Source organism: Schistocerca cancellata, chromosome 2 (assembly GCF_023864275.1).
Source record: "Schistocerca cancellata isolate TAMUIC-IGC-003103 chromosome 2, iqSchCanc2.1, whole genome shotgun sequence".
Lineage (NCBI taxonomy): Eukaryota > Metazoa > Arthropoda > Insecta > Orthoptera > Acrididae > Schistocerca > Schistocerca cancellata.
In genome coordinates, this window is record NC_064627.1 from 498,689,979 (window position 1) to 498,713,305 (window position 23,327).

The 23,327-nt window shown below is 40.5% G+C and overlaps 1 protein-coding gene across 3 annotated transcripts in view; it reads right to left on the minus strand.

Moving 5' to 3' along the window:
• Positions 1 to 23,327, minus strand: part of LOC126162040 (thyroid receptor-interacting protein 11-like) — a 442,937-nt gene that overhangs the window by 105,639 nt on the left and 313,971 nt on the right. For all 3 annotated transcript variants that reach the window (XM_049918272.1, XM_049918270.1, XM_049918271.1), the window contains exons 4-9: positions 10,093 to 10,186; positions 4,529 to 4,641; positions 3,322 to 3,463; positions 3,150 to 3,232; positions 2,751 to 2,856; positions 2,564 to 2,650 (exon numbers count right to left, since the gene is read on the minus strand). In XM_049918272.1, coding sequence (XP_049774229.1) covers positions 2,564 to 2,650; positions 2,751 to 2,856; positions 3,150 to 3,232; positions 3,322 to 3,463; positions 4,529 to 4,641; positions 10,093 to 10,186 — 625 coding nt within the window. The remainder of the gene's footprint in view (positions 1 to 2,563; positions 2,651 to 2,750; positions 2,857 to 3,149; positions 3,233 to 3,321; positions 3,464 to 4,528; positions 4,642 to 10,092; positions 10,187 to 23,327) is intronic.

The window sequence follows — 23,327 nt, forward strand, 5'->3', positions numbered from 1 at the left end:
AATTCACTATGGAGACTGAAGCAGAAGGAAGTTTACCATTCCTGGATGTCATGGTCAAAAGAGGAGCAGATGGCACCCTGGGCCATGTGGTATACAAGAAGAAAACACACACTGACCTGTATTTGCATGCAAATAGCTGCCACCACCCTTCGCAGAGGAATGGGGTACTGAAAACACTGGTGCACAGGGCGTGCACCATCTAGGATGCAGAGAGTCTGCCCTGTGAGCTGGAACACCTCAAAACTGTATTTCGGAAAAATGGGTACTTGGAATGGCAGATCAAACATGCTCTCCACCCCACCTCTACAGTACAGCGTGTGGAAATTGACGAAGTCATGGAGGAAGAGACAGCCACCGCCTATATACCATATACTGGCGCACTATCGGGGAAAATAGGATGAATATTGAGGAAGCACCGAGTACAAACTGTCTTTTGCCCGCCCAATAAAACATGAGCATTATTGGGAAGTGTCAAAGACGATCTCGGTTTGTGGAAGGCCGGCATATACCAGATTCCCTGTGAGTGTGGGAAGACTTACATTGGACAACAGTGCGCACCATCGAAGATCGTTGCCGAGTACATCAGAGGCACACTTGACTTATGTACCCCAACAAGTGGGCAGTCGCAGAGCACTGTTTGTCCGAAAATCATGAAATGGACTACCAACATACCAGGCTATTGGCACAGACATCTAAATACTGGGACAGCGTCGTTAGAGAGGCTATCAAAATTTGTACCACGGACGGACTCATCAACAGAGATTGTGGCTACAACCTCAGCAAGGCATGGGAACCAGCACTGAGTCTAATTAAAAAGAGGCTCAGCAAAGAAAACGAACGAGCGACCAGGGCGGAAAGGCAGTTACACCGACGCCACCACAGACGCCAACGCCAGCCTCTCAGTGACGTCCGATGTGCGGCCGCGGGCGCGGACCGTGGAGAGAATGCCTTGCGGGGGAAGGGGATTTAGGACAGCCACCTGCCCTCAGGAGCTCAGTTCATCAGCGCACCTGATGATGGCGACATGTCTGATCGCCGAAATCTTGTGCCCGTAGGACATGATGAACCGGAAGTACACCTGTGGACTGTTCGAGCAATAAACTGAAGTGTTTGGGCTGACTTCAATTACAAGATTTCCTTTGTAACAACAGCACCAAAAGCAAAGATTGATGAATCTCAAGGATGGGAACAAGATAAGCATATGTGGCAATCTACAAATGTTAATTACTTGTTTCGTTCACATATACGAAAATAGCTTTGTAAAAAATAACGGTAATTTTATACTAGCAGCAAAAAGCAAATTTGTAAAATCATTGCAAATGTATATGGCTGCTTTGTAACAACACAAAACAATTCATAACTGGCAAACACTGTGGAGTTCATAAAAGTAATTGAATAACTATTCCAAAACATATGTTCAACTTGTTTTCCACAACCTCTCTTTTAAAATGATGATGGCATTACTTAAATGTTATTTTGATGTTTTTATGACAATATGAAAATGATGATTATTATTATCATCATCAGTAGCAGCAGCAGCTGCAATGGCAGCAGCCACCACTTGCTATCTACTGCTGGTTGAAGACTATCTCAAAAGATTCCATGCATGATTATCAACTACACGTATCCATGTGGCGCTGCAAGTATTTTAGGCCATCTACCCATCTTGTGTTACTTTTGTCACGTAGGCCTTTTCTTGTCCCTTAGAATTCAGCAAAGAACACCTTTGTCCATGCAGTACCTATTAACCTCAATTTCATTTTCAATATACGTAATTCTGTCTTCTACTCCCTTATGTTCCCAAAATCCTTTCCTTTGTTTTCCTATCAGTATTTGAATGAATTTTGCATAAAAACTCTGTCTCGCTGTTTTAAGTCAAAACTGGAAATTTGCATTGATACTGAACTTTCCTTTTCAGGCACACTGGAGCTTAGTTTTGAAGAACCCTATTTAGTTTTCGTAAGCACTCCAGAACCTAAAAAATAAACTCGCCAAAGTTGTTCTACGACTTCATCATTTACTTATATAACTTTAGTTTCCTTGTTTATTGTACGTTATTTTAGTATTATTACTGTTGACTTTCAAATCTACATTAAAATCTGCTGTATTAGTTACTTCTGTTCACTCCTGAAGGCTATCTGCAATAGAGGTGAACAGTATGATATCTTCAGTAGCTCGAAGGCAGTTCACATGTAATTTAGTAATGTGAATTTCTGTTTTGTTCTCTGTGTTAAAGGATTTGAAGGCTTCCTCTAAGGCTATTGGAATAGTTTTGGTTTATATGGAATTTCCTTCGTTGTCTCCTCTTACAGCTCTGAATGCAACATTAAGTCTATTGGAACTGTAATATTGTTAATAGCATATCCTTCAGTACAATAAAAAAAGGTGAATGACTGCTAAGTTACTCAAGGATTATAAGATCAGATACTGTTTGCATAATTTGGGACTTCGTTGTTGTTCTATTGAATCAAAATGTTCACATCAATGATGGCAATGTTTCCAGCAACAGAAACATTCATACATACACAACACATACATTATTTCAGAAATGATTTGAGCTAACCTTTATTGTTGGATGATATTAAGGATTCCAACTCTTCAATTCTCAGTTTTAAATCTTTGTTTTCTTGCTGAATTTTCTTCCATGTGCCTAAGAGAGAGAGATCATATATTTAAAATACATAAACTGAGACCTATGTCAGTACAAATTATGTTATGGAGGACATATAGAAGTTAGCTGTCCAGTTTACCTCTCACCACATCCTGTTGGTAGCCATAAGTTTCAACTAGTGTATTTGGATGATGATCTTTTCTTTCCATCTTCAACTGTTTAACAACATTTTCAAGCTCCTGCACCTGTTTACAGAAGCACTGTTATAAGAAAGGTATCACATCTTGTGAAAATTTAAGTACAGTTACTAGGGCTTTCTTGTTATCAATGTGATATAACGTAAAGACTTTATACCGGTTTGTAACAGAATTTTTCCCTGCAGCCTAATAGTATCACAATGACAGTGAAATCATCAGGAAAGGGGCAGTCACACACTGCTGACATGAATACAAGAAACATGGAGAAAAAAACAATAAGTTTAGCTCTGTTCTTGAACACATTATTTTACAAAACATGGAATATATGGAAGAGAATTTACCTGTGTGTCCATTAAGTATCTCTGACACAGTTCCCACATACATTGTAGTTCAGTTTCAAGTTCTTGGGTTCTCCTTGTTGACACTGAAATCAGAAGCAGTAATTTAGTGCGTAATTTCACATACAGAAGATAACTGCTAAACACAGTAACAAGTTGCCAAAGCCAAGCTTACCAATCAGCTTTTCTTCTAATTCAATCCATTTCTCTTCTTTTTGCTCCATAGGCTGTCCTGTGTCTTCTCCCATTAATTTTCTTTCACGTGACTGACAGTTTGCACATTTTGATCCTCTGTCTTCAGTGGAAAGCAACCTTAACTTAAAAATAAGAATTATATGATTTATAGGTACCTTTATTATTCATTCAGAATGACTCACTGTATTTTAGTATTAACACTTATGGCTTACAGTAAGAAAATAACAAAGAAACAAATACATTATGGGAGTATTTTCCAATAAATTAATGGCAGTGGACTCTAGTTCTTATATAAAACGTCAAATGTGCATAACAGGCATTATTCTGAATTAAGATTTATTAAGGTGCTGAAATTATAGAGAGACATTACTGATTACACAACAAAAGATGACATGCCAATTTGGTTCTTAAGTTTTTCTTGCATATGCAATTTAGATAAGCCTTTGACAAATTGCAATTGAATGCTTTTACATCAGACTTTAATATCTACATTACTTGATCAAGGAAGAAGATTATTGGAATCAAATATCACTGTTTCTTGAGAATAATGTAATCCTATATAACAAGGAGAAACGAAATTATTCTGAGGGTGACTTGGACACTGGCAACAATTTATACAGTTTTACTTACAGTTAAATAGAGTAATCTTAAGTGTGATGTTGTCTTGAGTAAAATCATAAAGTATGTGAAAAATAATGAGGAGATGCTAAACTAAGCTAAGCTAGTGCCATATGGGTTGAGCTCTGTGTTCAGGTCAGTGTTTCTTGCTTTCACAAATAGAATACAATCCGAAAGAACAGACTCTTTATTGTCACATGACCTTTCATATACACCAATTTCCTTGAAACACTGTCACTCTTAACTGATGCTAAAGGTTATATTAAGAATTCTCAATGTAATTTTCTATCTCCTCTTGTGACAATTCTTATCACAGCCACACGAAACACCAGTCAGTTGCAAAGTGAGGGGTTGCCTTTCCTAATGTTTTAGTAACTAATTTTTGCCATTAGCATAATATTATATTAAGCAAAAGACAAATATTGAAATAAAGTAAATCTAAAATTATACTCATGTTCTTTAACTGTAGGTTACAAAGAATTCAAAAGCACCTGAACTATCAATTGTTAAAGCCCTAAAAAATGCAAAGATATTTGCAATGAATTATAAATAAATTACTCTTGCCATACCTTCTCATTTTCTTTCTGCAAGTGGTAAAACTGGTCTCTCAGATTATCAAGCTCATCGCCTTTTTCTCTCAGTTTCTTCTCGAAAGCCAAGACATTCAGGTCTGATCTGTCACCTGAACAAAAACAAAAATTTGTGAAGACTATTATTTGAACCAATGCATACAGCACCACTTGTTAAACTTTCTCCAGTAAATACTTTAGGAGTAAAGGAGATCAAGACAGTTCAGCAGGTAGACTGGGGGTTGTACGGGGAGGGAGAGAGGGGGAGAGCGAGGGAGGGGGAGAGCGAGGGAGGGGGAGAGCGAGGGAGGGGGAGAGCGAGGGAGGGGGAGAGCGAGGGAGGGGGAGAGCGAGGGAGGGGGAGAGCGAGGGAGGGGGAGAGCGAGGGAGGGGGAGAGCGAGGGAGGGGGAGAGCGAGGGAGGGGGAGGAAGAGGGGTTGGGATAGGCAGCCACTGGTTCAGGGAGAACCAGCTGGTTTGCTGCCTAGGAATGCAGCAGGGAGGGGTGGCAGATGCATTGACTAGGCATGTGTTGTGTGGGTTTTGGAGCCAATAGTAAGTGGTACACAATGAAGCTGATGTGGATTTAAGTTGGAAGGGGGCGATAGTACAGAGAAAGGAGAAATTGTTGGGTGCAGGGTGTGGGTATAGAGGGTTAATGGAGATTGAGGCCAGGAGTATTATGGGAGTGAAGGATGTGTTGCAAGAAGAACTCTAATTTGTGTAACTCAGAAAAAGCTGGTGCTGGAGGGGAGGATCCAGTTGGTCCAGGCTATGTTATGTAGCAGCCACTGAAACTGAGCATACTGTGCTCAGCTGCAAATTGTACCACCGAGTGGTCACTTTTGTTCTTGGCCACAGTTTGACAGTAGCCATTCTTTCTGATGGACAGGTGGTTGCTTGACAGATTGACAGACATAAAATGCTGCACAGTGATTGCAGTAGATTTGGTATATGAAATAGGTGCTTTCACAGGTAGTCCTACCTATGATGGTGTAAGATAAGCCTGTGACAGGACTAGTGTAGTAAGTGCTGGGTGGGTAGATTGGACAGGTCTTGCACCTGGATCTCCCACAGAGATATGACCCCTGTGGCAAGGAGTTGTGGGTGGAAGTGGCACAAGGATGGACTAGGATGTTGTGAAGATTGGGTGGGTGGCAGAACACCACATTAGGCATGACGACAGATAATCAAACCCTGGTGAAGGATATGGTTCAGTTGTTATGATCTGGATAATACTGGGTAAAGAGGAGGTCATTCCATTGTGTCTGATTCTTGAGAGTGGTGGAAGGATTAAGGGTGAGTAAGGATAGGGCATAGGAAATATGTTGCAGACTAGGTCTTGGGGGTAGTGCCTGTCTGTGAAGGCCCTCGTGAGACGTCACCATACTGCGCAAGAGAGTTCTCTCTGCTGCAGGTCTGCCATTCATGAGTGGCCTGCTGTATGGGAGAGACTTTTTGGTGTGGAAAGATTGACAGCTGTCAAAATGCAGGTTCTGTTGGTGGTTAGTGGGATAGAGAAATCAGAATGGTGGAGGTCAATTTCCAGGATGGTGGCATATTGGGCTGAGGAGCACCAGGTGAAGCAGATGGGAGAGAAGGTGTTGACGTTATAAAGAACGAGAATAAGGTTTCTTGACCCTGAGTCCAGATTATGAATATATCATCAATTAAGCTAAACCAGATAGGAGGCTTGGGGTCTTTACAGGTTAGGTATGTTTCCTCTAGAGCATACGCTGCTGCCATCTGGGTGCCCATAGATGCGATGCAGATTTGTTTATATACCTTCCTCTCAGAGAAGAAGTAGCTGTGTGTCAGGATATAGTTGGCAAGGCATGTGAGGAATGATGTAATAGATCTGGAGTTTGGAAACATAGTGTCTGATTGTGGCAAGGCCATGGGCATGAGGGATGCTGGTGTATAGGTAGGTGGGATCAATAGTGACAAGTATGGATCCAGGAGGTAATGGGGTGGGGATGCAGAAAGTTGGTGAAGGAAGTAGTTGGTATCTTTGATGTGAGAAGCTAGTCACCACCCTGTGCCAATCTTTTTATGGGCCATCTAGATGAAACTATCCTAATTTTCCAGAATCGAAAACCTCTTGGTTGTTTCAGGTTAATTAATGATACATCCATGATATATTGGTTGGAGGTGATGGTCAAGAAGAGCAGAAATCTTTCAGTGGGACCACAAAGCAAGTTACAGTGGGGCTTCACATGTTAAGTTTGGCCTTTGGAGTCATGCTATGAGACATGCCTATTTCATCAGATCATGCAATTGATAAAACAATGCCTATGAAAGGCAGGTTTCTAGGTATGAGTCTCAGTTCAGCACATTCTCAGCTTGTTACAAATTCTTCATCACACAGTAAATCCATAAAAGAGTCAACAAAGTTATCTCTGATAGACATGACTTTACAAAATGAGACTGTACAGTGGTGTCCAAAAGTTAAGAATGAAAGTACCTTTTGCTTGATGTGTCAGTGCCACATAACAAAGTGCAATTAAAGTTGGATAACATGTAGAAAGACAGTATAGTGCAAATGGAAACAGTATGAAATATATACAACAAGACGAACAGAAATGATACTATTATTCAAAGACAATACTTACACTGAAGTCACCGCAATTTATGATGGTAATGTGGACATTACAGAAGTTGGGACACAGTTTTTTAAAGGGTGTGTGGTTACCATTGGCGGTAATACCTGCTGTGAAATGTGCTCCCATGCTGGCCACAAGTTTGGTAAGGACTTCTTGTGGTAGAGCATTCAATTCCTTCACTGATGTGGTTGACAACTGCTAAGATATTAATTGGTGTAAGTGGATGTGCTGCAATATATCTCCCCAACACATTCCATATTTCCAAATGTGCTCAATGGGATTTAAGCCGAATGGGGGATGGGGGGGGGGGGGGGGGGGAGGCACACCATTTGCCAAATATCCTCTCATTCCAAGAACTCCTCCACCTGCACTATTCAATGCAGTGCATTTTCATTCACAAAATGAAGTCAGGGTTGGATGTGCACCTGAAAAGACACAGCGACATGACAAAATTGCTCAGTGAGGGTACCACATTCAAAGATTTACAATGGTGCCAAAAGACAGGGACTGGAGCAGTGAGGAATGGGGTCATATGTTCTTCTCAGATGAGATCAGATTCTTTGTGCTTAGTAATTATGGTTGTTCCCTCCTGTGGTGAGAGGTGGGAACACACAGTACACCCAGGAACATTGTCAAATATGATAATTTTGATGGCCCAGGTGTTACAGTGTGGGAGGCATAATGTCACATGAGTGTACTGACCTCCAAATCTTTCAACATGGTACAATCATCAGTCATCATTACTGTGACACTATACTCCTTCTCCATTTATGTCTTTTTAGGGATGAATTGGCAGTGGACTTCATTTTTATGGATGACTATGCATGACTGCAATGAACAGCACTGGTGGAGAAGCTCTTCGAATGAGAGGATATTCGTCGACTGGAATGGTCTGCCCTTTCTCTCCAACTTAAATACCATTTAGCATGTGTGGGATGCATTGGGGGGGACATATAGCAGAACATGCACTGACAACCATCCAGTAGTTGTCAACTGTGCTCATGGAGGAATGGAACACCCCATGACAAGAACTCCTCATTAACTTCGTGGCCAGCGAGCGATCATGTTACACAGCATACAATGCTGTTTCATGGTTATACACACACTGTTAAAAACCATGTCCCACCTTCTTTTGAAATGTCCAGGTGCTATTATAAATCATGGTGCCTGCAGTGTAATCTTTGAATAAAAGTGTCACTTCTCTTCATCACAGGGCATATTTTCTTTCAGTTGCATTCTGTACTATACTGTAGCAGTTCTTTCTACATACTGTCCAAGTTTCATCGAACTAACGTTTCTTAGCATTAACACATGATGCAAAAGTTACTTTCATCCTTAAGTTTAGCACACCAACGTATAATCTCATTTTCGGTAAAGGTAAGTCTATCAGAGATTACTTCATTACACTCTTTAATGGACTTATGCTTCAACGAAGATTTTGTAACAAGCTAAAAGTTTGCTGAACTGAGAGCCATATGTAGAAACCTGCCCTTTCATGGGGGTGGATTATCAGTTGCATGATCTGATTATCAGAGCATGTCTTACAGTCTGGCTCCAAAGGCCCAACCTACTCTGCGGAGTCTGGAATGCATGACAAGGAACTCGACGAAGGTTAAAAGATTGCCAAACCAGAAAATGAAACAGACAGTACATTATAAATTAGTTAAGATGTAAAACATTTACACAGACAATTTTGTATTATTTCACACTTTATTAAACAAAAACATTTCTGAATTGGGTGATTTTTGTTTTTATTTGAACTCGTATGAGCAAAACATTTCAGGTATAGTCTGGAAACAATGGGCAAGCAAGGTGGCTCTCTCTTCTGAAGTGGAAGTTGTAAAAGGTGTTCGCATTAATTATCAGGTTATTTATGGAGAAGTAATCATCCAGCTTCCTTGCTCCACTGTTTATGGTCTCTTGGAGCTCATAGTCATTTACATTACTAAGTAACATACTTGTATCATCTGCAAAGAATGTTCCAGTGGTGAACCTGATGTTTAAAGGCAAGACATTTATACATAAAAAGAACAGGAGCAGTTCCATGTTGAACCTGGTGCAATACCTCTATGGTGTTTGAAGAACACTTTGAAGCTTTATAAAAGTCACTTACAGGTTCAAGTCTCAGTTTTGTACAGTTTTAATTTACCACACAATGATGATATGTCTATTAGCACTGTCAATATAATCAACAAATAAAAATCTAGTAAGCTTGCTCTTAACAGGTTATAGCTTTTTAGTAGGCAATAACTTCATTCAAGAAAAGTGGCACAAAAAAATGTACCAGTGCAATTAAAACAACTGTTGTTGCAACAGTAAAATTACATATTTCCAGAAAACTTAAATTTCTTTATTAAAAACATGGAACTCTCTTCTCTAAAGATGTCTTACAATTTAAAGACATATCTTGCAACTCACAAAAGAAGTTGAATCACACTCATTCCTGTGTCTTAGCTGCTGTGTGACCTCACTCACTACGATGCACTTCAGGAATAAGTAATTATGCTGCACATGTGATGTTCCTTCTCACAAAGTGTATTTAAAAATCAATGTTTTACAATGACAGTGGAAAACATAACTAGAAATATTTGTCTCTTGTGTAAGTCATTTGGAGTAAATGTACATGATCAGTTGAAGTGAAGGAAAGGAAGGGAAGGATAAATATTCTCACCAAACAGTTAAATGCAGATTAAAATATAAATAATAAAGAGTCACTTTACTGTCTGCAGTACAACCATGATAATTTTTCTGCTCTTCTCTTTGCTGATGCACTGATTACTTTTACTGGCCATTATGATTATAGAAATACTGCAATTTTTTGTACTCAAAAAATTCCATTATAAATCATCATTTGTGATGGTTACTGATTTAGTGTACCACTCTACACATTTTTTCATTGTTTATCACCATTCAAAGCATAATAAATATATGCAATCACTACTCCTTACAAGCAGGTCATACCTGATGCTGCTGTTTTGGAACCACTGCTAAAACTGGGATCACACCTGTGTTCCACTGTCCACCAGGGTGCTTCATTCTGATCATTATTGGCAATCTGAAACACACAAAGCATGTCAGACAGTCAGAGAAAAAGAATTTCCACTGTGCTAGTGTAGCATAAATGTGCTCTAAAAATCTACTCACCAAGTGCCACCAGAACACGCGCATATAAAAGACTGTTGTGATTGGCAAGGGTGAAGGTCTTTCCTTCTCATCCCATATTATAAGTCTCCCCTGACCCACAGTTTATGGTGACTTTCCCACAATCTACCCCTTTTCCTAGATATCTCCAGTCCTTTTCCTTCACCATTCTTCCTTCCCCTTTAACCCTCCTGCCTGAAGAAGGAGCCACTGGCTGCAAAAGCTTGCCAATCACAATTCCTTTTATGTGTATGTGTTCTGCTGCCACTTGGTGAGTATATTTTTTATCTATCCACTTAAAATAATTTTCTCAATACTTGATTGTTTTCATTGTTATAAACATGCTTTAGATAAACAAAAACATAAGAAACTCTCAATAACATTTTAAAAAAGAATGACAAAACAGTTTTGATATATCAAAACAAATGACTCTGGGTACATTTGCTTCACGTCAGTATCCACTAAGTGTTCTGCCTCCCCCCCCCCCCCCCCCCCAAAAACTGATACTGAATTGATGTACGTGCCTGGTGCAACAGGATGAAAGTTGGGTTTGTGAAGATTTTTTCTCCCAGTAGAAGATTTTTTTCTAGCATGGGGAAGCAGCTATCCCTCACAGAGTACACCTTTGTATTATAATAAATAGAATAGCAACAAGGATTAAGGTAGCAAAGGGACACGGGTCAACAATTAGGACAGATAGTTCTACATTTTTGGGCATACTTATTGATAATAAATTTAACTCACAGAAATATACTGTTCAATCTCTCACACAGTAAGTTGATTAAGTTCTGCACTTAACCTTATTATCAGTAAAGGAAACAGACAAATCAGTATCTTAATATATATTGTGCTGCTGCTGCTGCTGTGGTCTTCAGTCCTGAGACTGGTTTGATGCAGCTCTCCATGCTACTCTATCCTGTGCAAGCTTCTTCATCTCCCAGTACCTACTGCAACCTACATATATTGTATATTTCGCATAATGGCATTTCATGGAGTAATATTCTAGTGTACCTCATCCCTTGAAGAGATAGCCTTCATCATTACAAAGAGGCACTAAGAATAATATGAGGCTTCACCTTTATTCACTTCCCCAGAAATAGGGCATTTTATCTACACCAATCCTCCCCAAGGTCTGCTTCTACCAGTTTTTCCATTCTTCTGTAAAGACTTTGTGTTAATATTTTCCAAATGTGACAACTGATAGTTCAGTAATTTTCACACCTGTCAGCAGCTACTTTCTTTGGAATTGCAATTATCACATTCTTCTTGAAGTCTTGGGGTATTTTGCCTTTCTCATACATCTTGATACCAGATGGAAGAGTTTTGTCATGGCTGGTCTCCCAAGGCTATCAGCAGTTCTGATGGAATACCATCTATTCCCGGGGCCTCGTTTCAACTTAGGTCTTTCTGAGCTCTGCCAAATTCTTCTCACAGTATCTCATTATCATCTTCATCTACATCCACTTGCCTTTCTATAATGTTGCCTTCAAGTTTATATCCCTTGTACAGACCCTCTATATACTCCTTTAACATTTCAGCTTTTCCTTCTTTGCTTAGGCCAGTTTTCCCATCTGAACTCTTGATATACATACAACTGCTCCTCTTTTCCCCAAAGGCCTATTTAATTTTTCTGTAGGTAGTATCCATCTTCCCACTAGTGAAATATGCTTCTAAATCCTTACATTTATCATCTAGCCTTTCCTGCTTAGCCATTTTGCATTTCCTGTCAGTCTCATCTTTTAAACGTTTGTATTTCCTTTTGCCTGCTTCACTTACTGCATTTTTATATTTTCTCCTTTCACCAATTAAATTCAATATCCCTTATCTTTTTACCTACTTGATCCTCCGCTGCTTTACTATTTCAACTCTTAAAGCAACCTGTTCATTTTCTACTGTATTTGTTTCCGCTGTTCTAGTCAACTGTTGTCTAATGCTTCCTCTGAAACACTCAGGAACCTCTAGTTCTTTCAGTTTATCCAGGTCCCATTTCACCATTTCTCAATTTCTTCAGTTTTAATCTACAATTAATGCCCAATAAACTGTTGTTGGAGTCAACATGTGCACCTGGAAATGTTTTACAATTTAAAACCTGGTTTCTAAATCTCTGCCTTACCATTTTGTAATCAATCTGAAACCTTCCAATGTCTCCAGGTCTCTTCCATATATACAACCTTCTTTTATGATTCTTAAACCAAGTGTTAGTGATAATTAAATTATGCTCTGTGCAAAACTCTACCAGGTGGCTTCCTTTTTCATTCCTTTCTCACCTATCATTTATACTTCTCATCCTTTCCTAGTATTGAATTCCAGTCCCCCACCACTTTTAAACTTTTATCTCCCTTAACTATCTGAATAATTTCTTTTACCTCATCATGCATTTCTTCAAGCTCTTCATCATCTGCATGGCTAGTTGAAATATAAACTTGTATTACTGTGGTGGGTGTGGGCTTTGTGTCTATCTTGGCTATAATCGTTACTCATGTTGCCAAAATTTGTATCCATGTGTGTCTGATTATTTGACTGCTGCTGTAACTAATTACCAAGCAAACACATAGTGGCTAAGAAAACCACTTATTCTTCAATTTCACACAAACGGTATGGCTTGAGATCTGACATGTCCAAGTAAGATTTCTTTCTTTTTTTAATTATGCTATCGACTCTGCCTAGCTTGAAACAGATTTTGCATGACAATATTTGCCATTGATATTTTTGAAAATGGAAGCATAATGGCTAAAAATCTTTTCTACATGTAGTGCTTTTGTGTACCTCCTAATGAAATTCATCAAAATTTGTGGGACACACTGTCTAGTCGCATCATATTAACATACATTTATACAGACAAAATGCAGTCTACAGTATACATTGAACTGAATGGCCACCCATAACCAATGATCCCAAGTACTCAACCTTATCTTCTTTCGTTACATTTTTATGGCAGTAATATAGAGCACAAAGATGCAAGCCAATATAATCTTAGCTGGAATTTTCTCTGTTTAAATTACTTCCATTTATTTGGATTTTCTGATAGGTCTATTGAGTGCTGGTGTGATTCTTAGTTTAGCTTTTTGACTACAGTTGACGGTTACAGGAGTTGAAGTGCGCCACGCTTTGAGTGCAGTTGTCTGCTGCAGCAGTTCAGCACTGATGTGCCATGGTGAGGCCGATCACTGTAGAAGTTTTGAGAAATGATCTCGCTTAGTTTTAGCTGTGGTAGAATGGGAGATCCATTTGATTGCAATGTTACTGTCAGATTCTCAACACACTTTATCGTTTGTTCTAATTCAAACAGATCGCATTTCATTCAACAGTCAGTTCGGTGCTGTCACTTTTTGTAAAATTTCACTACAGTGTAGGATCGCACAGCTTGATGTTTCTGTCAATTCTGAATCTTGACACACTTCTGTATGACTGTATTTTTGTTACAGATTGGAGTCAGTAATGTAGAAAATATTTTAAAGAAATACTCCGAACTGGGGCAGTATCCATCCAAAGCCTGGAACAGTAAAAACTCTGAGAAATGGCGAGCATGTACAAAGTCTTCAGTACCCAGCACATGATGAGAAGCGTGATGATGTAGCAGCTGAAGCGTGGTCACCAAGTCTCGCACACAGCAGCAAAGGGATTAAATAAGACAGAGGTCCCGAGTTCAAGTCTCTGTCTGGCACACAGTCTTAATTTACTGGGAAGTATTATTCCATTACATTTGTTTAGCTTTTGTTGGCGTTCATCTTTAACCACTTTTCAAGACATCCACTCCGTTCCACTGCTCTTCGAAGTCCTTTGCTATGAGACAGAATTACAAGGTTATCAGCGAACTTCGAAGTTTTTATTTCTTCTCCCTGAAGTTCCTGTTCCAAATTTATTCTTGATTTGCTTTACCACTTGCTCAATGTACATATTGTATAATGTGGGGAAAAGGCTTCAAACCTCATCGCACTCCCTTTTCAACCACTGCTATCCTTACGTTCCCTTTGACCCTTATAACACTGTTTTCTGTATAAGTTGTAAATAGCCTTTCGCTCCCTGTATTGTATCGCCCCTATCTTCAGAATTTCAAAGAATGTATTCCAGCCAAGATCATATAAGAATTTCCCTAAATCTACAATTGTTATAAACACAAGTTTCCTTTTCTTTAATCCATGTTGTAAGTGTAGTCATATGTTAAGTACTAATATCATGTTTTCACATTTCTTCCTGAAGATTTGGTACTGCCAGTTTTTCCATCCATTGCTAAATAATTTGTGCCAGTAGTTGGGAAGCATTACTTATTAAACTGATAGTTTGGTAATATTTACACGTGTCAGCATACGTCTTTAACATTATTTATTACATTCTTCCTGGAGTCTCAGGGTGTTCCGCAGCAAACTGTAATTCCAACAGCCAACGTATAAAGGAAACCTGGACTTTTGTGTTTAATGTCCCATCAATGATGATATCATTAGAGGCAGAACACAAGCACTGATAGGTCAAGGATGGGGAAAGGAATTGGCTGGTCATGACCTTGGAAAAAGGAATCATCCTTGCATTTGCATTAACTGATTTAGCAAAAGCATGGAAAACCTATGTTTGGATATAGGATGGTGATGTGAACCATTTTAATTCAGAATATGAGTCCACTGCCTTAAAGAGTCCCCCCCTATCCCACTGCCCCCATTTTCTCTCTTGCTGCAAAACTGTGTGTCCAGATACATGAGATGCAATATATGAGCATTAACAGATTTTGTTACCTCACTGATATGATCTAGAATACAACAATACAGGAACTGGTGTTAGACATTCCACATGACAAGCAATAACTAGACAGTAATTATTTCTGAAATCGATAGCATTCTCTTGCCAAGGAATTCTGACTTGAGGATGACTGCTTGTGATGGTCGGAATGGATAATCTGAAAGTACGGTCGGGGCTGTAACAGAAAATAAAAATCTTTTCAGCCAGAGACTGATTTGAACACTGATCCTCCAGATTGTCAGTTCGATTTGTTTTGATGACATCTGAGAGAACTTCAAATTGAAACCAGAGCTTCGCCGACAAAATTTTGGAGACTGTGCAGGGATATTGTTCTGAGTATTTGGTTAGAAGGGAGTCTTGGCCTCCCATGGGAACACAGAGTAATAATACAATTATTATTTTTTCGATTTGTTACCCCAGCTACCTCTGTTTCTTTGAAATTCCTTCAAAACAGTGGAAAACCCGTGCAACAGAAAAGTCACTCAGAACTCCATAGCTCTCAGACAGAAGCAAAATAACTGACATGGTTGCTATTGTTGCGGGAACCGTTCACCACAGCATCGTTCTGCCTCTCTTCCATTACTTTACTGCTGTGTGCCATTAGTAATGTGCAACACTGGCGGACGGAACTGAGGAGTACTCAATTCAGCGTTGAGTGCAAAGAGTAAAGCGGCCTCTACCGTTGTCAATGACAAGTACAATGAGTGAATGGAACAAGTTTGGTGCCAAACAAGACACACAGCGCATACTGTGAACATGTCCAGTGTTGTGCAGATATTTTCAGTACAATACACATACAGAGATAAATTTGGCAAGAAGTAAAACAAAACGCTATTACTCTCTACATTGGCAATCAACACTACGGGCCACTTATACCAAAATACTCTGAATATATAACTGAACATGTTTTCGAATTTTTGTTCTAGGCACTCAGATTCGCGCTGTATGTTAAAAACAACAGCGAAAGAGTAACTGTCCATATATTCGCCTCGCGTGATGCTGAAACATTATGAGACACACAAATTCGGGTGGCTTTAATTCGGCTGTCTCACTTTAAAAATCAAGAATTCATTAACTTTCCTAGCTTTTCAACAGATTACAAGGACATGGACTGGAGGTAACACAAGAAAAATTTTCCAGTCGAGAGGAGTTGATAAGTAATAAAAAAGTTGCTGGCGTATATCTCAACAGCAAAAAACAAAATAAAAACTTGCGAGCATTTAACGCTAATAGAAGACAAGTAGCGAGGTTTCGCAGTCCTGCTCACTTTGCGTACCTCTGTAATCCATCATCCGAGATCTCCACTCGCGAATCTTTGGGCATGTTGATGACTGAATCAATAATAATAATAATAATAATAATAAATGAATCTTTCAAAGGAACAGTGTTGCAAGCCAAGATGCTCTATTCGCTTGAAGTGAAATTTACGTCACGACAGCGATTCACGGTTCAACATAACTGACTCTAATACTGTCTTACTGCAACACACTTTCTGTCCGAATCGGAGCGCAGTAGGATGCAACGCTAAAGTACCTGTTATAAAACAACAGACGTATGCAAAATAACTTGCCTTACGCGTGCCGCAGTTGTTTAACGGTAGAGAATATTGCGCCGGTGTGGAGTCCGTAAGTTATGGTGAGCGTTAAGCGTTTGCGAAGCCGAAACGTTGTCTACCTGCTGATAATGTTTCAAAATATCTGCGTATTTCTTGGCGCAGTTAATACCGACGAGCTATGTACACTGCATTTAGAGGAAGTAGCTGTGTCTTGAAAGAAGATATATTGGAAGCAATGGAGCGCACAGAAGAGTAACGATTTTTACGTAATGGGGGAAAGGTAAGGGGGGGGGGGGGGCAGGAGGAGAGCACCGCAGATACTGTTTATTCGCCACTAGCGTACGGCAAACAGCCGGAGCGATAGCGCAAAAGCGCGCCATGACGAAACGCCAGCGTAAGCTGCGAAAGAGCAAATATTTAATGAGATAGAGCGCACAGCGTCTGAATGCGCTTCTCTCAACTGGCCTGGCCCGACAACCAGCCGTGCCAGCCCTCCCTCTCCCAGGTTCGGCTAACACACCATGTTCCTCGTCACACTGGTACAATAGCTCGATATTAGTGGCGCAGCAGTGCGCGTCGCGATTTCCCTACTTGTTACGGAAATCCAGTCTACTAGATAAAGCGAACTACAGTACCAGCCGTAACGGGTTTTTAACTTCCTACATTACTGGTTGCAGTTATGTTTCAGTTCAAAGTATTACAGGACCTCGCAGTGCAAGCATGGAAAGTGATGGCGAAAATTGTCTACACAGACATCCGTGACTGCTTGCTGTAAATCTACATCTACATCTGCAGGGTGAACCCGAACTCCACCAACGCAATTGTGCGGGTTGTCAGGTTGTTCAGGGATTTTTTTGTCTGTTTTCAGTATTTTGGTATGCCTCTCTGAACCGTGAAATTCTTCACCAATGTAGCTCTGTATTGATCCGTCAAAAGGCTTGAACAAAAGAATAATGACATATACATGGATCAAATATTTTTGTGTAGTTGTAGTTTCAGTAGCGGTAGCAGCAGCTGCAGCAGCAGCAATAGTAGTAGTAGTAGTAGTAGTAGTTATTGTTGTTGTTGCTACCGCTCTCTTCAGCAAGAATACTCTACGCCAGCTTATATTGTACTAGCCTCTTAATCTCTGCATAACTACTGCAACCTACATCCACTTGATTCTGCTTACAGTAGTCAAACCGTTTTCTTCCAACACTTCCTTCTATTACCAAATTAACTATTTCATAATATAGTTAAATATTGAAGCCACTGAAGATACTACTTACAGTCATTCGTCGGGAAATCTCTGAATTCCTTCCGTATCAGAATTCGAGGAATACATAGCAGTACTGGAAGTGTCATCTGCTCCGTTGATTACGAGTCGATCAACAACAGAGTCCACGAAGCCATCAGAGCGCCACATTGTCTCCACTTTTTTTTATGACTTGCCTCTCTGTATCCCGCAAGCGTTCGGCAGTGACGTGTGACAAAGTTTGTACATTAAATCGAGTACGTCCAACAGTTTAAATGTCTTGTTATTTCTCGCGACAAATTCCTTAACTTGGCTTCTGATCAGTTCATATTGAAGCGATACGGTGGCAACTGTAAAGATGTATGGTGAACTCGATACTGTGAGAATTATTGTTTTCCATTTTAAAACGACGCTTGTCATCTGGCTCGTGTGTATAAAGCAGTCCACACAGTCTAAATAAAGATTATTTGATTTTTCATTTTCGTCCTCAAAAGCTTAATTTGTTACGTTTTCTTGATTTAAAAATCATTTGTTAATAATCTTTTATCAAATATCGATAATTAAGAATTAATATTTGCAATGAAAATTGGAATAATGTGTAATATATGATTAGAAACAAACTGGCGTGAATTTTTCATAAAAATGGGTTAGATGTGTATTAAACAGCATATATGTTATGAGTTTTATACACACATCAAAAAAAGTTTTGCATCACCCCTGTTCCCAAAACTTCTGAAGCTAGATGTTGACTGTGGATGCAGTATCACAGACACTTTGACTGTTCAGAGATGTCAGCCCTCCACTTCAATGGATCACACAAACTCCTCGCCCACACGGACAGTGTTTCGTTAAGGCGGTGTCTCCTGAGGGGGGAAAGGCGAAATGGACAGGTTCAAAGATATGGTGGGAATTAGTGAATTGTGGTGGCGGGAAGAACAGGACTACTGGTCTAGTAAATACAGCTTTATCAACAGAGATTCAGATAGAGGCAACACAAGAATAGACCTAATGATGAATAAGTAAATTAGGTTTCGGGAGAGTTGCTATGAACAACATAGTGAATGCACAATCATAGCCAAGGTAATCACATAGCAACGCTCAACGGAGTAGTACAAGTTTATATGTGTGACGAGCTACAAGGAGTTTCAAATAATTGAGAGGAAAATTTTTGTTGTGATACAGGACTGGAATTTCATTGCAGGAAAAGGGAGAGAAGGAATAATAATATGAGAACATGGACTGGGAGAACGGCACGAAAGGGCAAACCGGCTGGTAGAGTTTTGGACGTAGCATAATTTAATCTTTGCAGACATGTGGTTTAAGAATCTAGCGTAAGTGTTCGTCTGAGTATAGCGTTGTACAGAAATGAAACGTGGACAGTAAACGTTTCAGGCAAAAAGACAATAGGCATCAAGGAATAGTTAATTTGGTAATAGAAGGAAGTGTTGGAAGAAAACGGTTTGACTACTGTAAGCAGAATCAAGTGGATGTAGGTTGCAGTAGTTATGCAGAGATTAAGAGGCTAGTACAATATAAGCTGGCGTAGAGTATTCTTGCTGAAGAGAGCGGTAGCAACAACAACAATAACTACTACTACTACTACTACTACTATTGCTGCTGCTGCAGCTGCTGCTACCGCTACTGAAACTACAACTACACAAAAATATTTGATCCATGTATATGTCATTATTCTTTTGTTCAAGCCTTTTGACGGATCAATACAGAGCTACATTGGTGAAGAATTTCACGGTTCAGAGAGGCATACCAAAATACTGAAAACAGACAAAAAAATCCCTGAACAACCTGACAACCCGCACATATCTCAGGCAGAAAAATTATCCTGTGTTTAAGCTACGAATTTTCATCGCTCTTGTTTTCAATGACGATTCTATGTTAGCTAAGAACGAGAACATGTTATGCTTTCTGTCTGGTCCCGTAAAAAGTTTGCCGAATTCTGTTAAAAATTAAATGACATTAGAAGCTATACTGTTTCTCTGCTCGTCTCTTTTTACGTCCTAACTGCAATTGCTCACATCACTGTACGTCAGATGGACCAGCTGGCTGGCATGTGCTGTCCAAGTTAAATGAGCCGGTAAAGCTGTTGTCCCGTATTAACTCGCAGTCGATATGCTCGTACACCGCATAAAAAGTCTCTCTCCACACCTCACGGTACGGGACTACAAGTCCCACCGCCACACCTGCACCTGCCCATGTTAGGCAATAAATTCTGCCTGACTCATGTAGTACTATCACCGTAAGAGGGTGGCACGGGACCACAAGTCCCACCGCCACACCTCCAAAGTGAATTGCACCCGGACTACAAGTCCTTTTAAAATAAAAAAAAAACGTACTTGTGACAGCTTGACTTCGACTCCACGTGAAACGAAATGAAATGAGAGTCCAGTAAACGTGAAACAATACATGATTCAATGTTTAAATCAGGTTTATTCTTACTATGAACACAGTACTGACAATTGAGCATCAGCTAATATAAGGAGGAAAGAGGGAATCTCTCTCGACCAACCACTACCCTGAAATAACTCAGGGATAACACGGAAGACTTAAATGACGACGGCCGAAAAGGATTTTGAAGCCTTCTGCTCAGTAATATGACTCCAGCATCTTAATCACAACGCCACCCCTGTTCTGTTATTATTATTATTATTTATTCATTTTTTCCTTTCGATCATTTACCCAAGGCTCTGTTTAGTGAGGAGATTCTACTGTGCAACCCAGAGATTCCTCCCATTTTTAATTTTCTCTCTGTATCGTCAACAACATATTTAAAACCGATACGCAAGACCGAGGCGGGAGTCGACACGTAGTGCCTGCTTTAATAGGTAACGTTACAACTCTGTGACTACGGAAGCTGGCGCCGCTATCTCCAGCGAACGAGCCATAGTAGTAACCATACGTTTCGTCACTTATTCCGAGTTTTCGACATTGAGAAATGGACCATCATGTCATCTGCGAGTCAGTTTCGCCATGGGGTACCCAGTCTTCTATTTGACTATAATCCAAACACACATCAGTCTTGCGGCCGCTGTCCAGAAATTGGAAGACCGCGGACCCGTGCAACCACGAGGAGGCGGTGCCGCCGAAGCAGTACAATAGTATGCATATATTAGTGGGGGCCAGGCGTACCCACTGACGTGGCAGGACCCCAACAGGGCTGACAAGTATTCAGTTTCAGGCGGCATTGAAAACCCGACTCCCTATTGAATCACGTGGGGATACGTAAAAATATCCAGGAAATGGGGAACTATTTTACATAATATAGTACGCTGATTGAGTGAGTGTTTAAATTAAAGAGCCACATTTGTACAAGTGGCTGAAATGAAACAATCAGCTTTTAATCAGAAAATAGCCAAGTTGGCGAACCTGAAAATATGATCTGCGTCGTTGTGGCAATTTAAAGACTGAAAATGATAAACAAGTAATTGCAGGATATACACTGAGCAGTCACATTATTGCGACCATCCGTCAAAAGCCTAAATAACCATCTTTTGCAGCGCGGGCGGCTGTGACGTGCAGGATGATAGTCAATGAGGTTTTCCAAGGCACAGACAGCGATGTGGAGCCGTGCTGACTCCACTGCCGTGATCAGCTGAGCTGCATTTCTCGGTTGAGGATCCATGGCACTTACAGCCCAATCGAAGAGGTACCACAGATTCTGGACTGGACTTGAAGCCGGGAAGTTTGATGGCCAAGGGAGTACGGTAAATTCATCCTGCTGCTCTTCGAACCAAGCACATGCACTGCGAGCTGTGTGACACTGCCGTGTGACACTTTGCCACCATGCCCAGGAAAACAAACGGCATTTAGGGGCGGACATAATTCCGAAGAGTAGATGCATACTTGTGTTCATCTACTGTGCTTTCCAGAACGACGAGATCACCCAGGGAATGTCACCCCATAACGCTCCCTCCTGGCTGCAAGGTGTTTACTCAGGCGTTTCGCGCTAACGCCAACGGCCATTTGTTGATGGAGCATAAAACGTGATTCATCTGAAAAGGCTACCTGTCGCCACTCACTGGACGTCCAGTGGCGGTAGTGGCGTATAAATTCCAGCCTTCGTCATCGATGAACAATAGTCAGCTTGGGAGTACGAACAAGACACCTGCTGCGGAGGCCCATAAGTATAACGTTCACTGAAAGCTTGTTGACGAGACACTGTTGGTAGCCCTTGGTTCATCTGAGTGGTTAATTCCTCAGCAGTTGCACGTGTATTCGCCCGTACACATCTCCGCAACCGTCGTTCAGCTCTGTCACGTATGGCGGTGCACTACAGTTGCCTCTGCGTCGCTTTTGGATAGAGCAGTATTGCCATGCACGGCATACTTTAATCAAGGCGACACGCGAACAGTTTACAAACTTAACCGTTTCCACCCTTGGCCCGAAAGCCAATGATCATGCCCTTTTGGGTGTCAGATAAATCGTTCTGTTTTCGCTTAACGGGAACTACTACATTGTTTCTGCGTCTTCCACGACACGCTTTATATACCCTCCACTGCTAGTGCCGCCACCTGGCGTTTGTGACTGTTTATTGCACGTTGAAGTCGAGTAAAGGCGGTGATCACATAATGTGACTGTGTTGTTGTTGTGGTCTTCAGTCCTGAGACTGGTTTGATGCAGCTCTCCATGCTAATCTATCCTGTGCAAGCTCCTTCATCTCCCAGTACCTACTGCAACCTACATCCTTCTGAATCTGCATAGCGTATTCATCTCTTGGTCTCCCTCTACGATTTTTACCCTCCACGCTGCCCTCCAATGCTAAATTTGCGATTCCTTGATGCCTCAGGACATGTCCTACCAACCGATTCCTTCTTTTAGTCAAGTTGTTCCACAAACTTCTCTTCTCCCCAATCCTATTCAATACCTCCTCATTAGTTACGTGATCTACCCACCTTATCTTCAACATTCTTCTGTAGCACCACATTTCGAAAGCTTCTATTCTCTTCTTGTCCAAACTATTTATCGTCCATGTTTCACTTCCATACATGGCTACACTCCATACAAATACTTTCAGAAACGACTTCCTCACACTTAAATCTATACTCGATGTTAACAAATTTCTCTTCTTCAGAAACGCTTTCCTTGCCATTGCCAGTCTACATTTTATATCCTCTCTACTTCGACCATCATCAGTTATTTTGCTCCCCAAATAGCAAAACTCCTTTACTACCTTAAGTGTCTCATTTCCTGATCTAATTCCCTCAACATCACCCGACTTAATTCGACTACATTCCATTATCCTCGTTTTGCTTTTGTTGATGTTCATCTTATATCCTCCTTTCAATACACTGTCCATTCCGTTCAACTGCTCTTCCAAGTCCTTTGCTGTCTCTGTCAGAATTACAATGTTATCGGCGAACCTCAAAGTTTTTATTTCTTCTCCATGGATTTTAATACCTACTTCGAATTTTTCTTCTGTTTCCTTTACTGCTTGCTCAATATACAGATTGAATAACATCTGGGAGAGGCTACAACCTGTCTCACTCCCTTCCCAACCACTGCTTCCCTTTCGTGCACCTC